Source organism: Ochotona princeps, chromosome 13 (genome assembly GCF_030435755.1).
Source record: "Ochotona princeps isolate mOchPri1 chromosome 13, mOchPri1.hap1, whole genome shotgun sequence".
In the NCBI taxonomy this organism is placed as follows: Eukaryota; Metazoa; Chordata; class Mammalia; order Lagomorpha; family Ochotonidae; genus Ochotona; species Ochotona princeps.
The window spans coordinates 45,258,410-45,274,008 of NC_080844.1; the positions used below are offsets into that span (position 1 = coordinate 45,258,410).

Consider the following 15,599-nt stretch of genomic DNA (forward strand, 5'->3'; position numbering starts at 1 on the left):
GGATACCATTAGCAGGAGCTGGGGCTGGACGTTAGTGCCACAACGACTCAAACCCAGGCACTCTGGCATTCCAAGGGGACCTTCTTAAAAAAAAATTTATTTTTCATGATGATTACATGATTGATCAGGGTGGGAAGGATTGAGGATTAGGGGAAAGTGGGTGAAATCATTGTTTCCAAAGTTGCTATTTCTTGTTTTGGGGGGAAGGGGAATGATGAGGGGGAAGACACAGCTGGCCTCACAAATGTCCCAGTCCCCAGGGATGGGGAACCGCCACCTGATATCCACCCAGGGTCCCGCTGTGTGCGTGTTCTGAGGGCTCTGCCCAAGTGGTTTGGATAGTTCGGAAATGCTGTCAATTTCGCTGATCCAAGGGTGATGTAGCGCTGCTAATGTCCATTGGCTGCCACGGTCAACCTCAAGTCCCAGATGTTTTTGTCATCATTTGGCTGAGGTAGTTGTCCAATTTGTTCTGTTCTGCCACGGTACCAAATGGGCTGCCACATCCTCCCTGTGTGTCAGGGTCTGGATTCACTCTCCGCCTTTTCACATATTTTTGCAGGTGGGCCTAATGGTCCCGGACCAGGCTGCCGGATCCCCCACCTCACAGGCACCAGATGCAGGCCAGTGACCCTGAGTGACCAGGCCTGAGTCTGGCACCAGAGCCCCACTGAATGCCTAGGGAGCCTTTAACCAGTGTGCCGATCACTGCCCGCCCCTGAACGCTCTTGGTGTTTGTTGGAGTACTATGTTGTCCATGCTCGAAAGGATCCTGTGATTTTTCCAGGCTTCAAGCTGGCTTTGTTGGTGGTTTTTGTTTGATTCTAAGCAACTTGCTTATTTATTGGAGTTGGTGGGCACTTCTGCTATTGTAGCACTAGATGGCGCCCTAAACTGAGGTTTGCCTGCACTTATTGCAGTGTTGCTATTTTGGCACTAGAGGGCGCACTGCAAGGAGGGTCTCAGACTGCAGTTGGTGTTAAGAAAGCATCAAAAAGGGCTGCTCCAGGCTTTGCCAGCCTCTTCAGGGACGGGGGCTGTGCAGACACCGAAGCGGCCCCTGACGTTGCGGGGCTTGGTCAGACCTGCCAGCGCCTCCTGGGGAGTTCCTGTGGTGCTGCTCAAGCCTTCAATTTTTTTTTTTTTTCAGTAAATAGGTTTCATGTGTTTCATAGACAAGGTTAGGAACACACTTCCCAGGGGCCAGCATAGACACGGCAGGCTAATTCTCTGTCCCGTGGTGCTGGCATCCCACATGGGCACTGGGGCAAGTCCTGACTGCTCCACTTCCCATTCAGCTCCCTGCTTGTGGCCTGGGAAAGCAGCAGAGGACGGCCCAAAGCCCCGGGTCCCTGCGCCTGCGTGGGAGACCTGGAGGAAGCTCCAGGCTTCCAGCTCTGAACCCTTCTACTTTGGCTGTTGCAGTCATTTAGGGAGTGAACCAGTGGATGAAAAACCTTCTCCAACTTTGTCTTTTCCCATAAACTCTTGTCTATTAAAAACAAAAACAACACTGTCCTCTCTTCTCCCTTTCTCTTCTCTTTCCTTTGAATTTTTGTTAACACATTTGTAATTTATAATCACGGGCTGAATGCACTCACAATGTAGTGTTCAACAAGTGGAAACCAGAAAGGCTTGTAGGCAGGCTATAGACAATAAGCAAATCCTAAGATGTCAGTTCTTACACATTCACTATTGTGTTCTTGTAAAAAAGCTATGTATTAGCTATCACAAATTGGAGGAAATGCCCCTTGTGTTTTGGGAGTTGGCTTATCGCTAAGCATAATCTCTAGTTGCATCTATCCATTTTGTTGCAGAAGATAGGATTTCATTCCTTTTTAAAGATTTTATTTAAAGATTTAATTAGAAAGATATACAGGGCCCAGTGCGGTGGCCTCCCCAAGTGGCCTCAATGGCTGGAGCTGAGCGAATCCTAAGCCAAGAGCCCGGAGCTCTTTCAGGTCTCCCACGCAGGTGCAGTATCCCAAGGCTTTGGGCCGTCCACGGCTGCTTTCCCAGGCTACAAGCAGGCAGCTGGATGGGAAGCAGAGCTGCCGGGATTAGAACAGGTGCCCATATGGGATCCCGGCACATGCAAGGCGAGGACTTTAGTCACTAGGCTACCATGGTGGGCCTGGGATTTCATTTTTTAATGGCTGAGTAGTATTCCATCATGTATCAATACAACTTTTTCTTTATCCAGTCATCAGCTGATGGACAGCAAGGTTGATTCCATACTTGGCTATTGTGAGTCAAGCTACTATAACCTTGGGGGTACACATCTGTCTCTCCTACACGGATTATTTTCCTTGGAGTATGTCCCCAGGACTGGCATGGCTGGGCCGTATGGTAGGTCTATTTGCACATCTCTGAGGAATCTCCCTACCGTCTTCCTGCAGTGTGTTAGGCGCTTTTTTCTTTGGCTCGCTAACAGCATTTATTTTCTGATTTGGGGTCATAGCCAGTGTACCTGGGATGGGCTGCAACCTCACTGGAGTTCCTGTTCGTGTTGCCCGGATGGTTCGTGATGCCCAGCATCTTAAGTGTCTGCTGGCTGTTTGTGCTCCATCCTGTGTGCATATCCTGACCCAGTTCTTACAGATTGCTTTGCTGAGTTTCTTGTTCCTTACAGATTCGAGCTACCGGTCCTTTATCAGATGCCTAGTTTGCAAATATCTTCCCCCAACCTGTCACTCACTTCCTCACTTTGTTGAGCATTTCCTTTACTGTATAGAAGCTGCTTAGCCGGATCCCATTGGTCTCTTTCTTTATTGCCTGTGCTTCTTGGGTCTTCTCCAAGGAGTCTTTGCTCATGTCAATGTCTTGCAATGTTTTCCTTGAGTCACTCGAAGGCTTCAGGCCTTGGGTTATGTCCTTGATCCACTGTGAGTTCATGGTCAAAGTGTCACCTGGGGGTCTTGTTTCAAGCTTCGTGGGTAGAGCTCCTGCTCTCCCAGCATCATTTGTTGCAGAAGCTGTCCTTGCTCCAGAGAGGGATCTTTGGCTCACTTGTTGAAGGTTAAATGGCCGGAGAGGTTCCAATTAACTTCTGGAATTTCCATTCTGTTCCATTGGTCCACTTGTCTATTTAGCTTCAGGCTGTTTGGTTGTAACTGCCTTTTAGTATGTCTTTAGATCTGGTCTTGTGGTGCCTCAAGATGTATTTTTCTTGATTTGGAAGAGTTAGAGGGAGAAAGGGAGGTCTTCCGTTTTCCTTCATTTGGTTCATTCCCCAAATGGCAGCATCAGCCAGGGCTGGGCCAGGCTGAAGCCCAGAGCCGGGAACCAGGCGCCTCCCCTTGCTCTGGCATTGGCTGCAGGGACCCGAGGACTAGGGAGAGCCACCCTCTGCTGCCTTCCCAGACGCATGCGCAGCGAGCTGGCTAGGAAGGGGAGCAGCCAGGACTCAACTGGTGCCCCTAAGGCATGCTGGCACTGCTGGCAGTGGCTAGACACCAGATCCATTTAGCTGTATTAATTGATTTCATTATTTGGGGGTCTCTTGCATTTTCATATGAATTATAGGATCTTCCTTCTGTATCTGAGCATGTCTTTGATATATTGGGCCACCCTGAATCAATTGCTTTGTGCAGTGTGGACATTTTGATGATATTCTTTTAATGGACGCAAAAGATTCTTACCATGTTGTGTGATCTATTTTTTTCCTGAGTTAATATTCTGTTCATTTCCTTCATAGATAACTTTCACATCTTTGGCTAAACGTATTTCAAGGTTTTAAACAATTCTATAGCTATTGTAAATGGGACTGGTTTTAAAAATTTTCTCAGCGACGGCATTGTTTGTGTTTTAAAGGTTGGTGGTTTATGTGTTAATTACATCTCCTGCAGCTTGCCAGCTCGCAGAGTTCCAATGGTGTCTCCGCATAGACTTTTGGTTTCTCAAAATACAAGGGAACATGTCACGGGCTGGTGTTGTGGTGTGGTGGATTAAGCCACAGTCCCTGATGATGGCATTTTATAGGGGCATTGATTTGAGTCCTAACTATTGCACTTCAAACCCAACTTGCTATTGATGCTATTGGGAAAACAGTAGAGGTGACCCACGCAACTGCTTGGGCCCTTCTTCCCATGTGGGAGACTCCTGGATGAAGCTCCTGGCTTCAGATCAGCCCCACTCACCTGCGGGACGTGAACCAGTGGATGGAAGATCTTACTCCTTCTTTGTCCCGTCATCTCTTGATTATTTACTTGAAAGGCAGAATTATTTTTTTGAACAAAAAGATCATGTCATCTGCCGACAAGGATAATTTTACTTTCCAATTTTTATCCTTTGATTTCTTTTTCTTGCCTAATGGCTGTGGCTGAAATGTCCTGAACTGTGAGTGCTCATGGTGGAAGTGGGTGTCCTTGTCTGATTCCAGCTGTTAGTGGAAGTGCTCCCTGCTGTTCCCATTCGGTTTGATGCTGTGTGTTCATAATATATTGTCTTGATTGTGTTGAGGTATATTCCATCTGCATACAATTTAAAGCTTCTAAGTTTGGTCATGAAAGTTACGTTTTCTCTCCTGAGATGTCCTGTGGTTCTTTTCCAGCTTGTTAATGTACTGCAGCATGCCTACTGACTTGCACATGTTGACCCATCTCTGCATGCCTGGGACATATCTCTCTTGGTGTGGGTGGATGATGTGTTGTTGAGTTCAATGGGCTGGAATTTTGTTGAGGATTTTTGCATCTGTTCATCAGAGATCGGCCTTTTATTCTCTTATCTTTTTGTGGTTTTGGGTTAGGGTGATGATGACTTCACAGAAGGAGTTTGGGGGGGGGATTCCCTCCATTTCAACTTTTTAGGTAGTTTTAAAGGAGGACAAACCGATCTGCTTAAAGTTTGCTCAAGGGCCCGGCAGCGTGGCCTAGCGGCTAAAGTCCTCGTCTTGAACGCCCCGGGATCCCATATGGGCTCCAGTTCTAATCCCGGCAGCTCCACTTCCCATCCAGCTCCCTGCTTGTGGCCTGGGAAAGCAGTCGAGGACGGCCCAAAGCTTTGGGACACTGCACCCGCGTGGGAGACCTGGAAGAGGTTCCAGGTTCCCGGCATCGGATTGGCGCGCACCGGCCCGTTGCGGCTCATTGGGGAGTGAAACATCGGGTGGAAGATCTTCCTCTCTGTCTCTCCTCTGTATATCCGGCTTTCCAATAATAAAAATCTTTAAAAAAAAAGTTTGCTCAAAATCAGTAAAGCTATCCAGTGTTGGGCTACTCGTTGACAGTATTACTGACTTAATATTCATTTGGCTCTTTGTTTAGATTTTCTGTGTCTTCCTGCCTCAGTATTGGTCAACTATACTTGTCTTAAAAAATGTTTCTCCTAGGCGTCCCAGTTTATTGGAGCATGGCTGTGCTTGTAGTAATTCTGATTCTTTTTCTTTGCCATTGCGTTTTCAATTTTAATTCATTGATACTTTTAAAGATTTATTTTTATTAAAAAGTCAGATATACAGAGAGGAGAGACAGAGGAAGGTCTTCCATCCGATGATCCACTCCCCAAGTGTCTGCAATTGCCAGAGCTGTGCCAATCCAAAGCCAGGAGCCAGGAACTCTTCTGGGTCTCCCACGCGGGTGCAGGGTCCCAAGGCTTTGGGCCGTCCTTGACTGCCTTCCCAGGCCACAAACGGGGAGCTGGATGGGAAGCAGGGCTGCCAGGATTAGAACTGGCGCCCATATGGGATCTCAGCATGTGCAAGATGAGGATTTAGCCACTAGGCTACCGCACTGGGCCTGAGACTTTTTTTTTCCTGTGGCCCAGCATATGATCTAGCCTAGAGAAGGTCCCTTGCACTGTGTGTATTCTGTGGCTGTGGGGTGAAACATCCTGTGGATATTAATGAAAACCGCTTGACAGTGTAGATTCGCTCTATTTCTGACTTTATTTTCAGGTCTGGCTGCTCGGTCCTTTAAGTAGAATGTTGAAGTCTCCCATTACTTTTGGAGCGTGTAGTTCTCTTTTCATCACATAGTGTTTGTTTTCGACTGCCAAGTTTCCCAACATGAGGTGCATACGCACTACCTGTACTCACGTCTTCCTGGACAGCCGATCCCTTTGTTACGAAGTGAGCTTGTTTTTGAATGGTTTTTGGAATATCTTTTCCCTTCCTCACTTTCACTTGGGTATCGCTGAGCTGCTGCTCGTATGCAACAAGCAGATAGGTTTTTTCTAACTTGTAAGTGGATAATTGAGTCCACTTACATCCAAGGCTAAGTAATGGTGCGTCCTGGCCCTTTCATGGGAACACTTCTTGCTTTATTAGCAAGAGATCTTCTGCCTTCACATTTTTTCCCCCTGATGCTGGTATTTCCTGTTTCTGTGTGAAGCCCTCCTTAAGGCTGGTCGATGGTGACAAACTTCCAGTGTTTGTCTTGGAAGGTCTTCGTATCATTTCTAAATGACAGCTTTGCTGGGTACAGTATTCTGGGCTGACAGGTTTTTTGTTTTAAAGATTTAAACTATGTCCATACTCAGCCTGTAGGACTTCTGATAAGAAATTTGAGTCTAATTGGCGATCCTTTAAAGATAATCTGGAATTTTCCTTGTGCGTTTTTGGGTAGTTATGTTTTACTTCAGGAAATCTGAAGATCTTTGATCATGTCTATTTGGAGTTACGAACTTCCTGTACTTGGGTGTCCATATCTTCTCCAAACTGCAGAAACCTTCTGCCATTACTTCACTGATTAGATCCTTGTAACCACGCTGTTGCTCCATTCCTTCAGGAATTCCTCAGACATGTATGTTGTTATTTCATGGAGCATTCACACCGTGCATGGATTGCAGTCACTCCTATAGTTTATTCTGTATCTCAGTACTCTTGCAATCATTCTTTTAAATTCCTTTTCAGGGATTTTGTCAAACTTGCCTTCACAGTGTAATATTTCTGCATTCCTTTCGGGGTAGTCATATTGTCTTATTCATGTTTCTTCACACTTACTTCTACATATCTGGGAAACTTTCATCTCTGTTGAGGGCCTCTGAGGTATGTACCTCTGTGGTCGAGTAGAAGGCCTTCCCTTTGGGTGGGCAACCAGGCGTGTGTGCTGGGTGGGGTCTGGGAGCTCTGAGCGCTGTGGATGGAGAGACCTGAGTGTCACCCGAGTTGGGTGTGGTCCTGCCCATCACCCACGGGCAGGAAGGGTCTGGCATGGTCATAGCCTCAGCCCTTCTCTGCCTTCCCCCTGCTGTGCACTCCACCCACACAGGTGCCTGAAACTCGCCAAGCATCTATGCACTTTACCATGGGAGCACTTGTCCTCTGAGGTGCTCTCAGCACGTGAGAGTCCTGGGCTGCTGCAGTCTGATAGGCGATTGCCACACCGCACACCCTTTTTGGTTTCTGGGATGTCGGGGGAGCAACATTCCCACCCTTCAGAGAGATAAGAGGGTCCCTGTCCCCCACAAGCACTCCAGGCTGGATTCAGTGGTGGCAAAACAGGGTGTCGGGGTGATTGTTTCGACAAGATCACCGGCAGGGCACCAGCTGATGAAGCACCATCTCAGGTTAAACATGGAAATCAAGAAAACATACTCGTGGCCATTAGAAATGCTTTTATTTATAAAATAACTACTTAAATATAAACATCTGTAAGTAGAAACACTGCATGAGACTGTTCCAGAGCCACGGGATGGTGACCCCCGGAGCCCGGTGCCTCCAACTGCACCAGGGTTTGAAGGCCCAGTGGGAACCTGGAGGAGCCAGGGGCTTAAGGCTGTCTTCAAATTCCCTTTCTGCAAAGATAAAATTGCTTCCTGTTCTAAGGCGGGCTTCGTGTTGGGGGGATGACTTTAAGAATAAGGACTGTGCTACGTCAGAACTTCTGGTGCCATGCTGAGGGCAGGGTCGGCTGGACTTCGGGGAGATAGCACCAGGCACTCTCGAAGCTGGCTGACTGCCCACCATCTCTGATGCGTGGAAGTCAGCGGCCAGAACTACTCTCTGGACTGCTTACTCAAATCCGAGCGTGTCCCCTGCGGTGATAACTGGCACTGAATGGTAGTCCTGTGCTTGAGGGAGAGGGGTTACCCTAGGCTTCCCTAGGCTGCACTGCTGTGAGGCTGTGCTGGGACTAATACTTGCATGGGGCAGCTGGCATGCTGTTGCTGGTTGGGCTGGCTGACTGCACTGTGCCAGAGAATAGAAACTTTCAGATGAAGGTGCAAGAAAAAACCTAAGGCCTTAAAGGCTGCATTGCCAATCTGGAAATGCAGTGAAGGAAGGGTTCCAGGAGGCGCTAGTTTAGAGACCTGTAGTGCGTAGCTAAAGCTTCAGGCTATGCTGAACAACTCCTTGCTACAGGCAAAGCTCAGCCTCAAAGGCCCCTGGGAACCTCCAGTCTGTCTTCTGCCCCAGTCGGATTCTGGTCGGCTGCTCCCAGCACACGGCCCACCTCACGCTCGGTCTGGCTACAACCTGGCTTCTTGCACACACAGAACACTGGTCTTCCGGTTGGCGGTCTCATCTTCTGGAGCTGGGGCCCGGGCCTTGCCTTTCTTCTCAGGACCAGGGTCCATTTCAAATTCTAGAAACACTAGTGAGCATCAAGGTTTGCAACCCAACCAAACAGGACTTTAATCGTGTTTCCACCATGCCATGACCCGGCGAGGTGGCAGGGCCCATGTCTTGGGAGCGGGTGCCCCCTCCTTGGCCTGGCAGAGCCTGCCGTAGGCCGAGTGTGAAGGCAGTGAGGCGGAGTGGGAAGCAGGGCCGCTCAGGTGTACTCGGTCTTGCGGATGTAATTGGATGGCACGTAGCCTTTCTTCCCGTTAAGCTCGGCCAACCACCACTCTGTGTTCCCTGTGACGTCTCTGAACTCCAGGATCTTGAGTCTCTGATTGGCAGACACACTCAGCTCATTCGGGTTTCGTGCAGTAAAGCTATATACAGCAAAGTAGACCTGGGGTTAGGGGAGAGAAAGCGGGTTAAGTGGGAAACGGCTGGAGGTGACGCTGTCCACCAGGACTTGGGGCGGCAAAGGGGCTGCCTGAGACAGCAGCACTCACAGGGCCGGGGAGCTGGAGAAGGGAGTTTTCAATACCTAACTTTTAAAATGCAGAGTTATGGACAGACACAGAAAGCCACAGCGACACATGGAGTCCAAGACGGGGAGACACAGCAAGAGTGACAACCAGACGCCCAGTGACGCAGGAACAGAGGCAGACAGTGAGCGACAGAGCTGTGACACATGCGCACAAGTGGACGCAGAGGTCTCGCTTTGTCCACACCTCTGCCTCTCGTGGGCCGTCCGTCGGCCTTGTTCTCAGAGTGACACAGCACAAGAGCCAGTTTGGTTCTTTTTGTGTCTGTGTCTCTTGCTCTCGTGCTGAGATACAACAGAGAGCTGTAGATACTTCATCTGGATTCACTCCCCACATGCCTGTATTAGGGCTGGGGCTGGCTGGTCTCCCATGTGGTACTGGCCCAAATGCTTGGGTCATCTGCCAGTACTTTCCCAGGCCATGAGCAGGAGCTGGATCAGAAATGGGGAGCCAGGACTTAAACCAGTGTCCATATGGGATGTGGGCACTGCAGGCAGTGGTTTAACGAACTCACCATAGCACCGGCTGCCCCACTGATCTTATTTGTCGCTTCCATTTCAGTATATGGCTGGTGTCTGCCCTAACGGATGGGCCAGATCCAGTCTTTTCACTCTGACTTGCCTTGCAGAACAGCCAGTCAGTAACGATGGAGGAGACAGAAGGATGCCCTACCCAGTCAGCGGGCATTCTGAACTGTGGCCACACGGTAGGAAAGGAAGCTGCCTAGCCACACATGGACCAAGAGAGTGAGGATGGTGCCAGGAGGGGGGACCCTGTCACTAATCGGAGTGGACGAGGCTAGGACCGAGTGCCCTGCTCAGGCTCAGAGTGTAAGAAGGCCCTGTGTGTCCCCTGGGTGGACCCAGCAGGACCACAGAGAAGCAAGTTTGCACTGAGCTTAGTTCTTGCCCCAGGGACCATGGCCTGGAAAGCTGGGGCATGGGTGGGGGAAAGGGGCCTTTGGGGCCACAGCCGCCGGCAGGGCAGCCCCTGCATGGCCCAGATCAGAACTAGGCTCTTGACTAAGCAGTCCCAGCCCCACGATGGGAGCTCAGACACATGCTGTAATGCCCACAAGGGGGAGACTAGAGGGCTATGAGAGCAGGCGGGCTGCAAGGAGCAAGGTGGAACTGCAAGCAGTTTCGGGCTGCCCTTGAAGGCCATGCCCATGTTTCCAAGCCAACAGTAAGCTGTCACAAGAGGGGACAAGGCAAACAGTAACAGAACAGATTTCACTTCTAAAGTCCAGAAATGAAGTCTCTTGGATGGCGAGAATGGGTGGGCTCCGCAGGCAGCTTCGTGCCCCTACTGGAGGAGCCTGTGGGTGATGTGGGTGGGGCGAGTTGCTCACCCTCATGGCTTGGAATTCCTGTATACACATCCCCACCTCCTCCCCCATGGTCTGGGTAAGCCTTGCCTGCACCTCTGCCACCAACCCTACCTGGTTGCCTTCTGCCTCGATGCTTTCCGGTTCTTTGCTTTGGTATTCTGCGGGCTGGGCTGCTCGTGCACATCCTCGGGGGAGTTCTCGGCCCTGCCCGTTTCGCCCTGGCACGGAGTAAGCAACCCCCTCTGGGGGCCTACTGCTGCGATAGCTCCTCAGGGTGGCAGTGGGCTGGCTTGTGTCTCTGGCTGCATCCACAGAGTCCCCTGCCCTGGGTGGGGAGGAGGTGGTTGGTTCTGAAGGACCATCCTCCGAGCTACTCAAGTTCAAGGAGGCGCTCCAAGTGCCAGCGTCGCAGTCCTTGGATGCACCTGCGTCCTGAGGCTGCTTCTGGAAGGCCACAGCCATGCTGCTGGGATTGAAGGTCAAAGTGCTGCCACTGTTCTGCCGGGGGAACCGGGGGGAGGCGCCGCTGTGCTCGGACTCGGTGGAGGAGTGGCTGCCCACAGAAGCGTCCGAGTGGCTGCGGCGGGGGTTGTAGGGCTTCAGGAAAGAGCTGTACACGAAACCCTTGGTGACTGCAGAGGGAAGCATAAAGGGTTAAAAGTGAGGGGCAGCGAGGAAAAGCCATGGCTGCCAGTTCGTTCCTGTTACAGCCCCTGACAGGTGACCCAGGCGGAGGACAACGGGGGACAGTGGCCACAGCTGTCAGAGGGCAGTAGGGGGCGGGGCTAGCCTTTAGCAGGGTCCTGAAATCATGGCCAAGTGAGATGCCACGAAGCATGGGAGCAGAGGGATGTGAGGGCCAGCTCCCTTCAGGACACCTGCCGTCTTGCAGAAGGCAGTGCTGGGCTGTAGGCCAGGCTTTCCTGCCCGAGGAGGGCTGAGAACGCAGGGAGCTTGTCTTCAGGGCCCTGCCCAGCTCTTACAGGGCTCAGGTGCTGAAACTGTCCCATGAGTCTTAAAGGGAAACCCACAGTATGTAACTTTTTTTTTTTTACTGCGTCTTTTATACACTATGCATGACACTTATGCTGGCTTTCCATTTCTAGGTCATTAGATTTTTTCCCCCTCTTAGAAATTACTTCGTTAGACAAATGCTGCTCCTAAACCATGTGCAACAACAGCTCTTGTGAAATTGCTGGTGACTGTCATGGATGAATTCCAGCTCCCCAGGGCCAGGAGCACCTGTGACCTCCCAGCAGTGGGCCCAGGTCTGTGGGAAAGGCCTGGATCGGCTCTGTCCTGCTTTTCCCTAGATGGTGACTAACACTTACTTAGCACACCTGCTTCAGGCATATGCTGTTTGTGATCTGGGCAAGCAAGACAACAGTCCACCCAAGGAACATTCTGAGTTCCAGACAGTGCTTAGGCCAGACCCTTGGGATGCGGCCCTTTCTGATTTGGGGAAGGTGGTCATGGAGTGATCTACTCCATGTTTCCTAGCATCCCCACAGGCCCTGGGACAGCAAACCGGGCTGGGAGTGCGCATGGGTCCGTGGAAAGCGGACTCCACACGTACCCTCACGGGGTTCACAGAAAAAGTGAGTTACAATGAAAGCTTCAAATCACTTGGTGCAGGTTTTGGCCAATGGAGTCAAAAGAAAAACCTTTTTCTTCCCCAATTACAAACTCCAAGAAGCTTTAGGAAAAATTATATATAGATCAGCATCACTTTTCATCCTGTCAATTCTATCCCACCCAAGGCTGGGAGCCGGTTTAAGTTCATCTCTAAATAGGCAAATTTTTGGGAGTGGGTGGAGAGAGTTTTTTCAAAAAGTAAACACCACAGCACAGGTTTGGGGGGGCAGGGTCAGGAATGGAGTCCCTGGAGGCAGGAACCTGGAAGGCCTGCTAGTGGAGCTTGCCAGGTGAGTCTCCTGGAATCCATCAAAACAAACACAACCGACCACACGCTTTTGTTTTGCTAATCTGGGAATTTACTCCCCGAGAGACTGAGGGACCTTGCAGGGCTGGTTTTCCCTGAAAGTTACCGCCCCGTGGGATCCCGAGAGCGCCCCAATCCACAGTTCTATCCCACGGTTGGTTGCTCGGGGCTCTCACCTCCGTTGTCAATCAGCCAGCGGTTCTGACTGCCCATGGGGTCCTTCTTTTTGACCACCCCCACCAGGTCGCCCTCTAGGAGTGAGACGTCCAGCTCCTGAGCCGCGTTGAAGTTCCGTTCTGCCTGGAAGAGCTTCTCAGGGGGGTACCTGGCCAGGAGGGAGGCCCGGAGCTCCTCGGACTGCAGCACGTAACCCGGCTACAAGGTGACCAGGGGACACATCAGGGAGGTGCCACCCACGGGACCCTGGGCAGCTGCCTTCCCAGCAGCCATGGGTGCCCCTCAGTGACCTTGCTACTGCCCCCAACGCAGTGGCCATGAGGGAGCCACCACTGCCTACTCAGCTTTGAAGAAAACATTCACCTTGTGACAAACCACTACCCTAACGCAAGGGCGTTTTAAATTCCATTTTCCTATGAACTGTTTCAAGAAATTTTGGTACAAGACCTTTGAAATCCATGCCTATATGAGGTTTTCAATATTATAAAGTATGCACGGTTTATTATTTTTTTGCGACAAACTTTAGTTCGATTTTTTAAAACTCAGTTCTAACATCTCTCAATCTGGCATATCTGAGCCTTTAGTGACTGTGGGCTCACTGTCTTAGAGCCCCAGCGTCACTGCTTGCCACGTTCTTGCCACCCAGGATCCTGTAAACACCATTTTTATGGCTGGGATTTTCTCGCAGAACGAGAAGGCTGAGAGGGCACTTACTTTGACCTGGCAGTATTTTGTCACAAGGGCCCTTACGCAGTTACCCACGGACAGGGAGGAGGGAGACCCGCGTGGGTAAGCCTCACACCCTGGGGCCTGAGCCCAGGTGGTCTGGCCCCAAGCTCCGCCCTTGACCAGAAGCCACACCGCCCCCTACCGGCTGCTGCTCACCATGCCCAGCAGGGGCTTCCGCGCCGACTGGCGGTCCGTGGTCTTCCTCTCAAAGGGCTTCCGGGCAGCGGGAAGGGCCTCGGGGAAGAAGGTGAAGACCTGCAGCTGCTGCAGCACCCTGCTGTGCTCCTCGTGGAAGATGGCGATGAGGTTGCCCTCTCGGCCGGCCGCTTTCAGTAACTGCAGGGAGAGCACAGATGAGGTACCTGGGCCCGCAAACAACTCTCTCTCCTTTTTCTTTAAAGAAAGATTAATTTTTTAAAGCCATAGATTTCACGGCACCATGGAAGGAGCAAGATCGATGCCCCCCCCATGACCCGAGCAGCAACTCACAGAGAGCAGCGGCTGCAGCTGCTCCAGCGCTTGCTGCACGAAGTCACGGTGGGCCTCGGCGTAGCCGTGCACGCAGTGGGCGAAGAGGCCCTGGGCGCAGCGCTGGAAGCGTGGCAGCTCGTCCAGCAGCTGCGCGTTGAGCGCCTCGTAGTTGTTGCGGGCCGACTGCAGCTCCTCCAGCGTCTTCTTGTCCTTGAGCTTCTCGGCCCGCTCGGTGCAGTTGTAGAAGTCGAGGAGCTTGTCGAAGCGCTTCTGCACCAGCTTGTGGGGCCCCGTGAACATGCTCAGCAGTTGAGTCAGCGGGGAGATGACCAGGCGCTCCGTCCTCTCTTTCTGCGGGATGGGGAAGGCATGGCTAGCTCAGTCCCTGGGCTTCCCAAGAACACGGTCCAGTCCCCAAGCTGTGCTCCTAGGGCACAGGCTATGGTTCCAACAGTGACTCCCCAACTTCCTCACTGTGCTCCTTATGCGAGGAGTCATCCCAAAGTGCTTAAAAACCATGCCTGTCCCAGCTCGGCACCCAAGGGGTCAGCGCTGAAGTCCTCGGTTCATTGGTGACACATGCGCGTGTTTTAGGAGAAGTCTGAGCTAGAGGAACTTGTGCAGAGCTACCCTACCTTCCACCACGTGGTGATGCCTGGTAATTCCCAGGCTTTCTCTCCCTAGTTCGTTCTAGTAGAAAGGACATGGACAGCATTAAGTACCTCACAGGGCACAAACAGGAACTGGCTAACCAACACCTTCCCGGGGCCACCAAGCAGCCAAGTCTGCACATCTGCCGCTGCCTCAAGCCATCCCGGGCTCTCCAACTCCCGCCCCACCTAGGTCAGTGATCCTGTGTGTGTCTGTTCAGAACTCCCTAAGCAATTTGACCTCTGACACTCCTTAAAGGTTGACACTTCACTATCCCTACTGGCTACTTTGAGCAGACTTTTCAACAGTAGCCTTGGTTAAATTTTCTAGTTTTGTCCTCAAATTTCTTTTTAACACAGTTTGAACCCTCCAGCTCCTACCTGTGCCTCTGGAAGTCGCCTTGGAGTAAAGGCCCTGCCTCACACACTGCCGGAGGATGGGGTGTGTCTGGTGTCGCGAGTGAGAGTCACTTACAAAACTGGTGAAGAGCTGGTCACTGATGTAGCGATGCACCTTCTCGAACTGCTCCAAGTCTCGGTGCCCCCTCTCCACACACACATCCCACATGCTCACGGCAGCCACCACCTTCACACACGCCGACTCCTGGAGCCACAGTGAAACAGCAGACGCGAGTGAGAATGAGACGTGCTTTCTAGCTAGAAAAAGTACTCTCCCTACAGCAGTCAGACAAAAGGGACCCACACCTGCAGTTCTTCCTAGGCTCGTAGTTAAGCTTGGAAACAGTATGCTCCTGTAAACCATGACAGATGCTGAGGCACACAGAAAACTGAGGAGTCTTCAAAGTCCATGGGCTTTTCTGTAAGCATGTCCTGAATGTAACAGTTTCTTGATTCACCAACAAGTGAAAAATTAGAACCAAGACAGCTCCTCCAGGGGCTGACATAGCCGGATAAAACTGCTGCCGAGGCGCTGGTATCCCATGTGAGTGCTGGTTCCAGATATGGCTGCTCTACTTCTGATCTAGCCCCCCCACTATGTGTCTCGGGAAGCAGCAGAAGTGGCCCAAATCTTTAGGCCCTTGCTACCTGGTGTGAGACCCAGATGGAGCTGCTGCTGGGTCTCCCGTGCAGGTGCAGGGTCCCAAGGCTTTGGGCCATCCTCCAAGGCTTTCCCAGGCCACAAGCAAGGAGCTGAATGGGAAGTGGAGCAGTTGGGAAACGAACTGGCACCCATGTGGGATCCCAGCACTTGCAAAGGGAACTATTGCACCAGGCCCTAAAAGAGAATTTCTACAAG

The 15,599-nt window shown here is 51.3% G+C and overlaps 1 protein-coding gene across 2 annotated transcripts in view; it reads right to left on the reverse strand.

Moving 5' to 3' along the window:
• Nucleotides 1–8,038: 8,038 nt before the first annotated feature.
• Nucleotides 8,039–15,599, reverse strand: part of DNMBP (dynamin binding protein) — a 102,501-nt gene continuing 94,940 nt past the window's right edge. For both annotated transcript variants that reach the window (XM_058671219.1, XM_036495802.2), the window contains 6 exons: nt 14,817–14,945; nt 13,710–14,042; nt 13,377–13,556; nt 12,491–12,689; nt 10,484–11,004; nt 8,039–8,900 (listed from right to left, as the gene is read on the reverse strand). In XM_058671219.1, the coding sequence (XP_058527202.1) occupies nt 8,715–8,900; nt 10,484–11,004; nt 12,491–12,689; nt 13,377–13,556; nt 13,710–14,042; nt 14,817–14,945 (1,548 nt within the window). In that variant the 3' untranslated portion in view covers nt 8,039–8,714. The remainder of the gene's footprint in view (nt 8,901–10,483; nt 11,005–12,490; nt 12,690–13,376; nt 13,557–13,709; nt 14,043–14,816; nt 14,946–15,599) is intronic.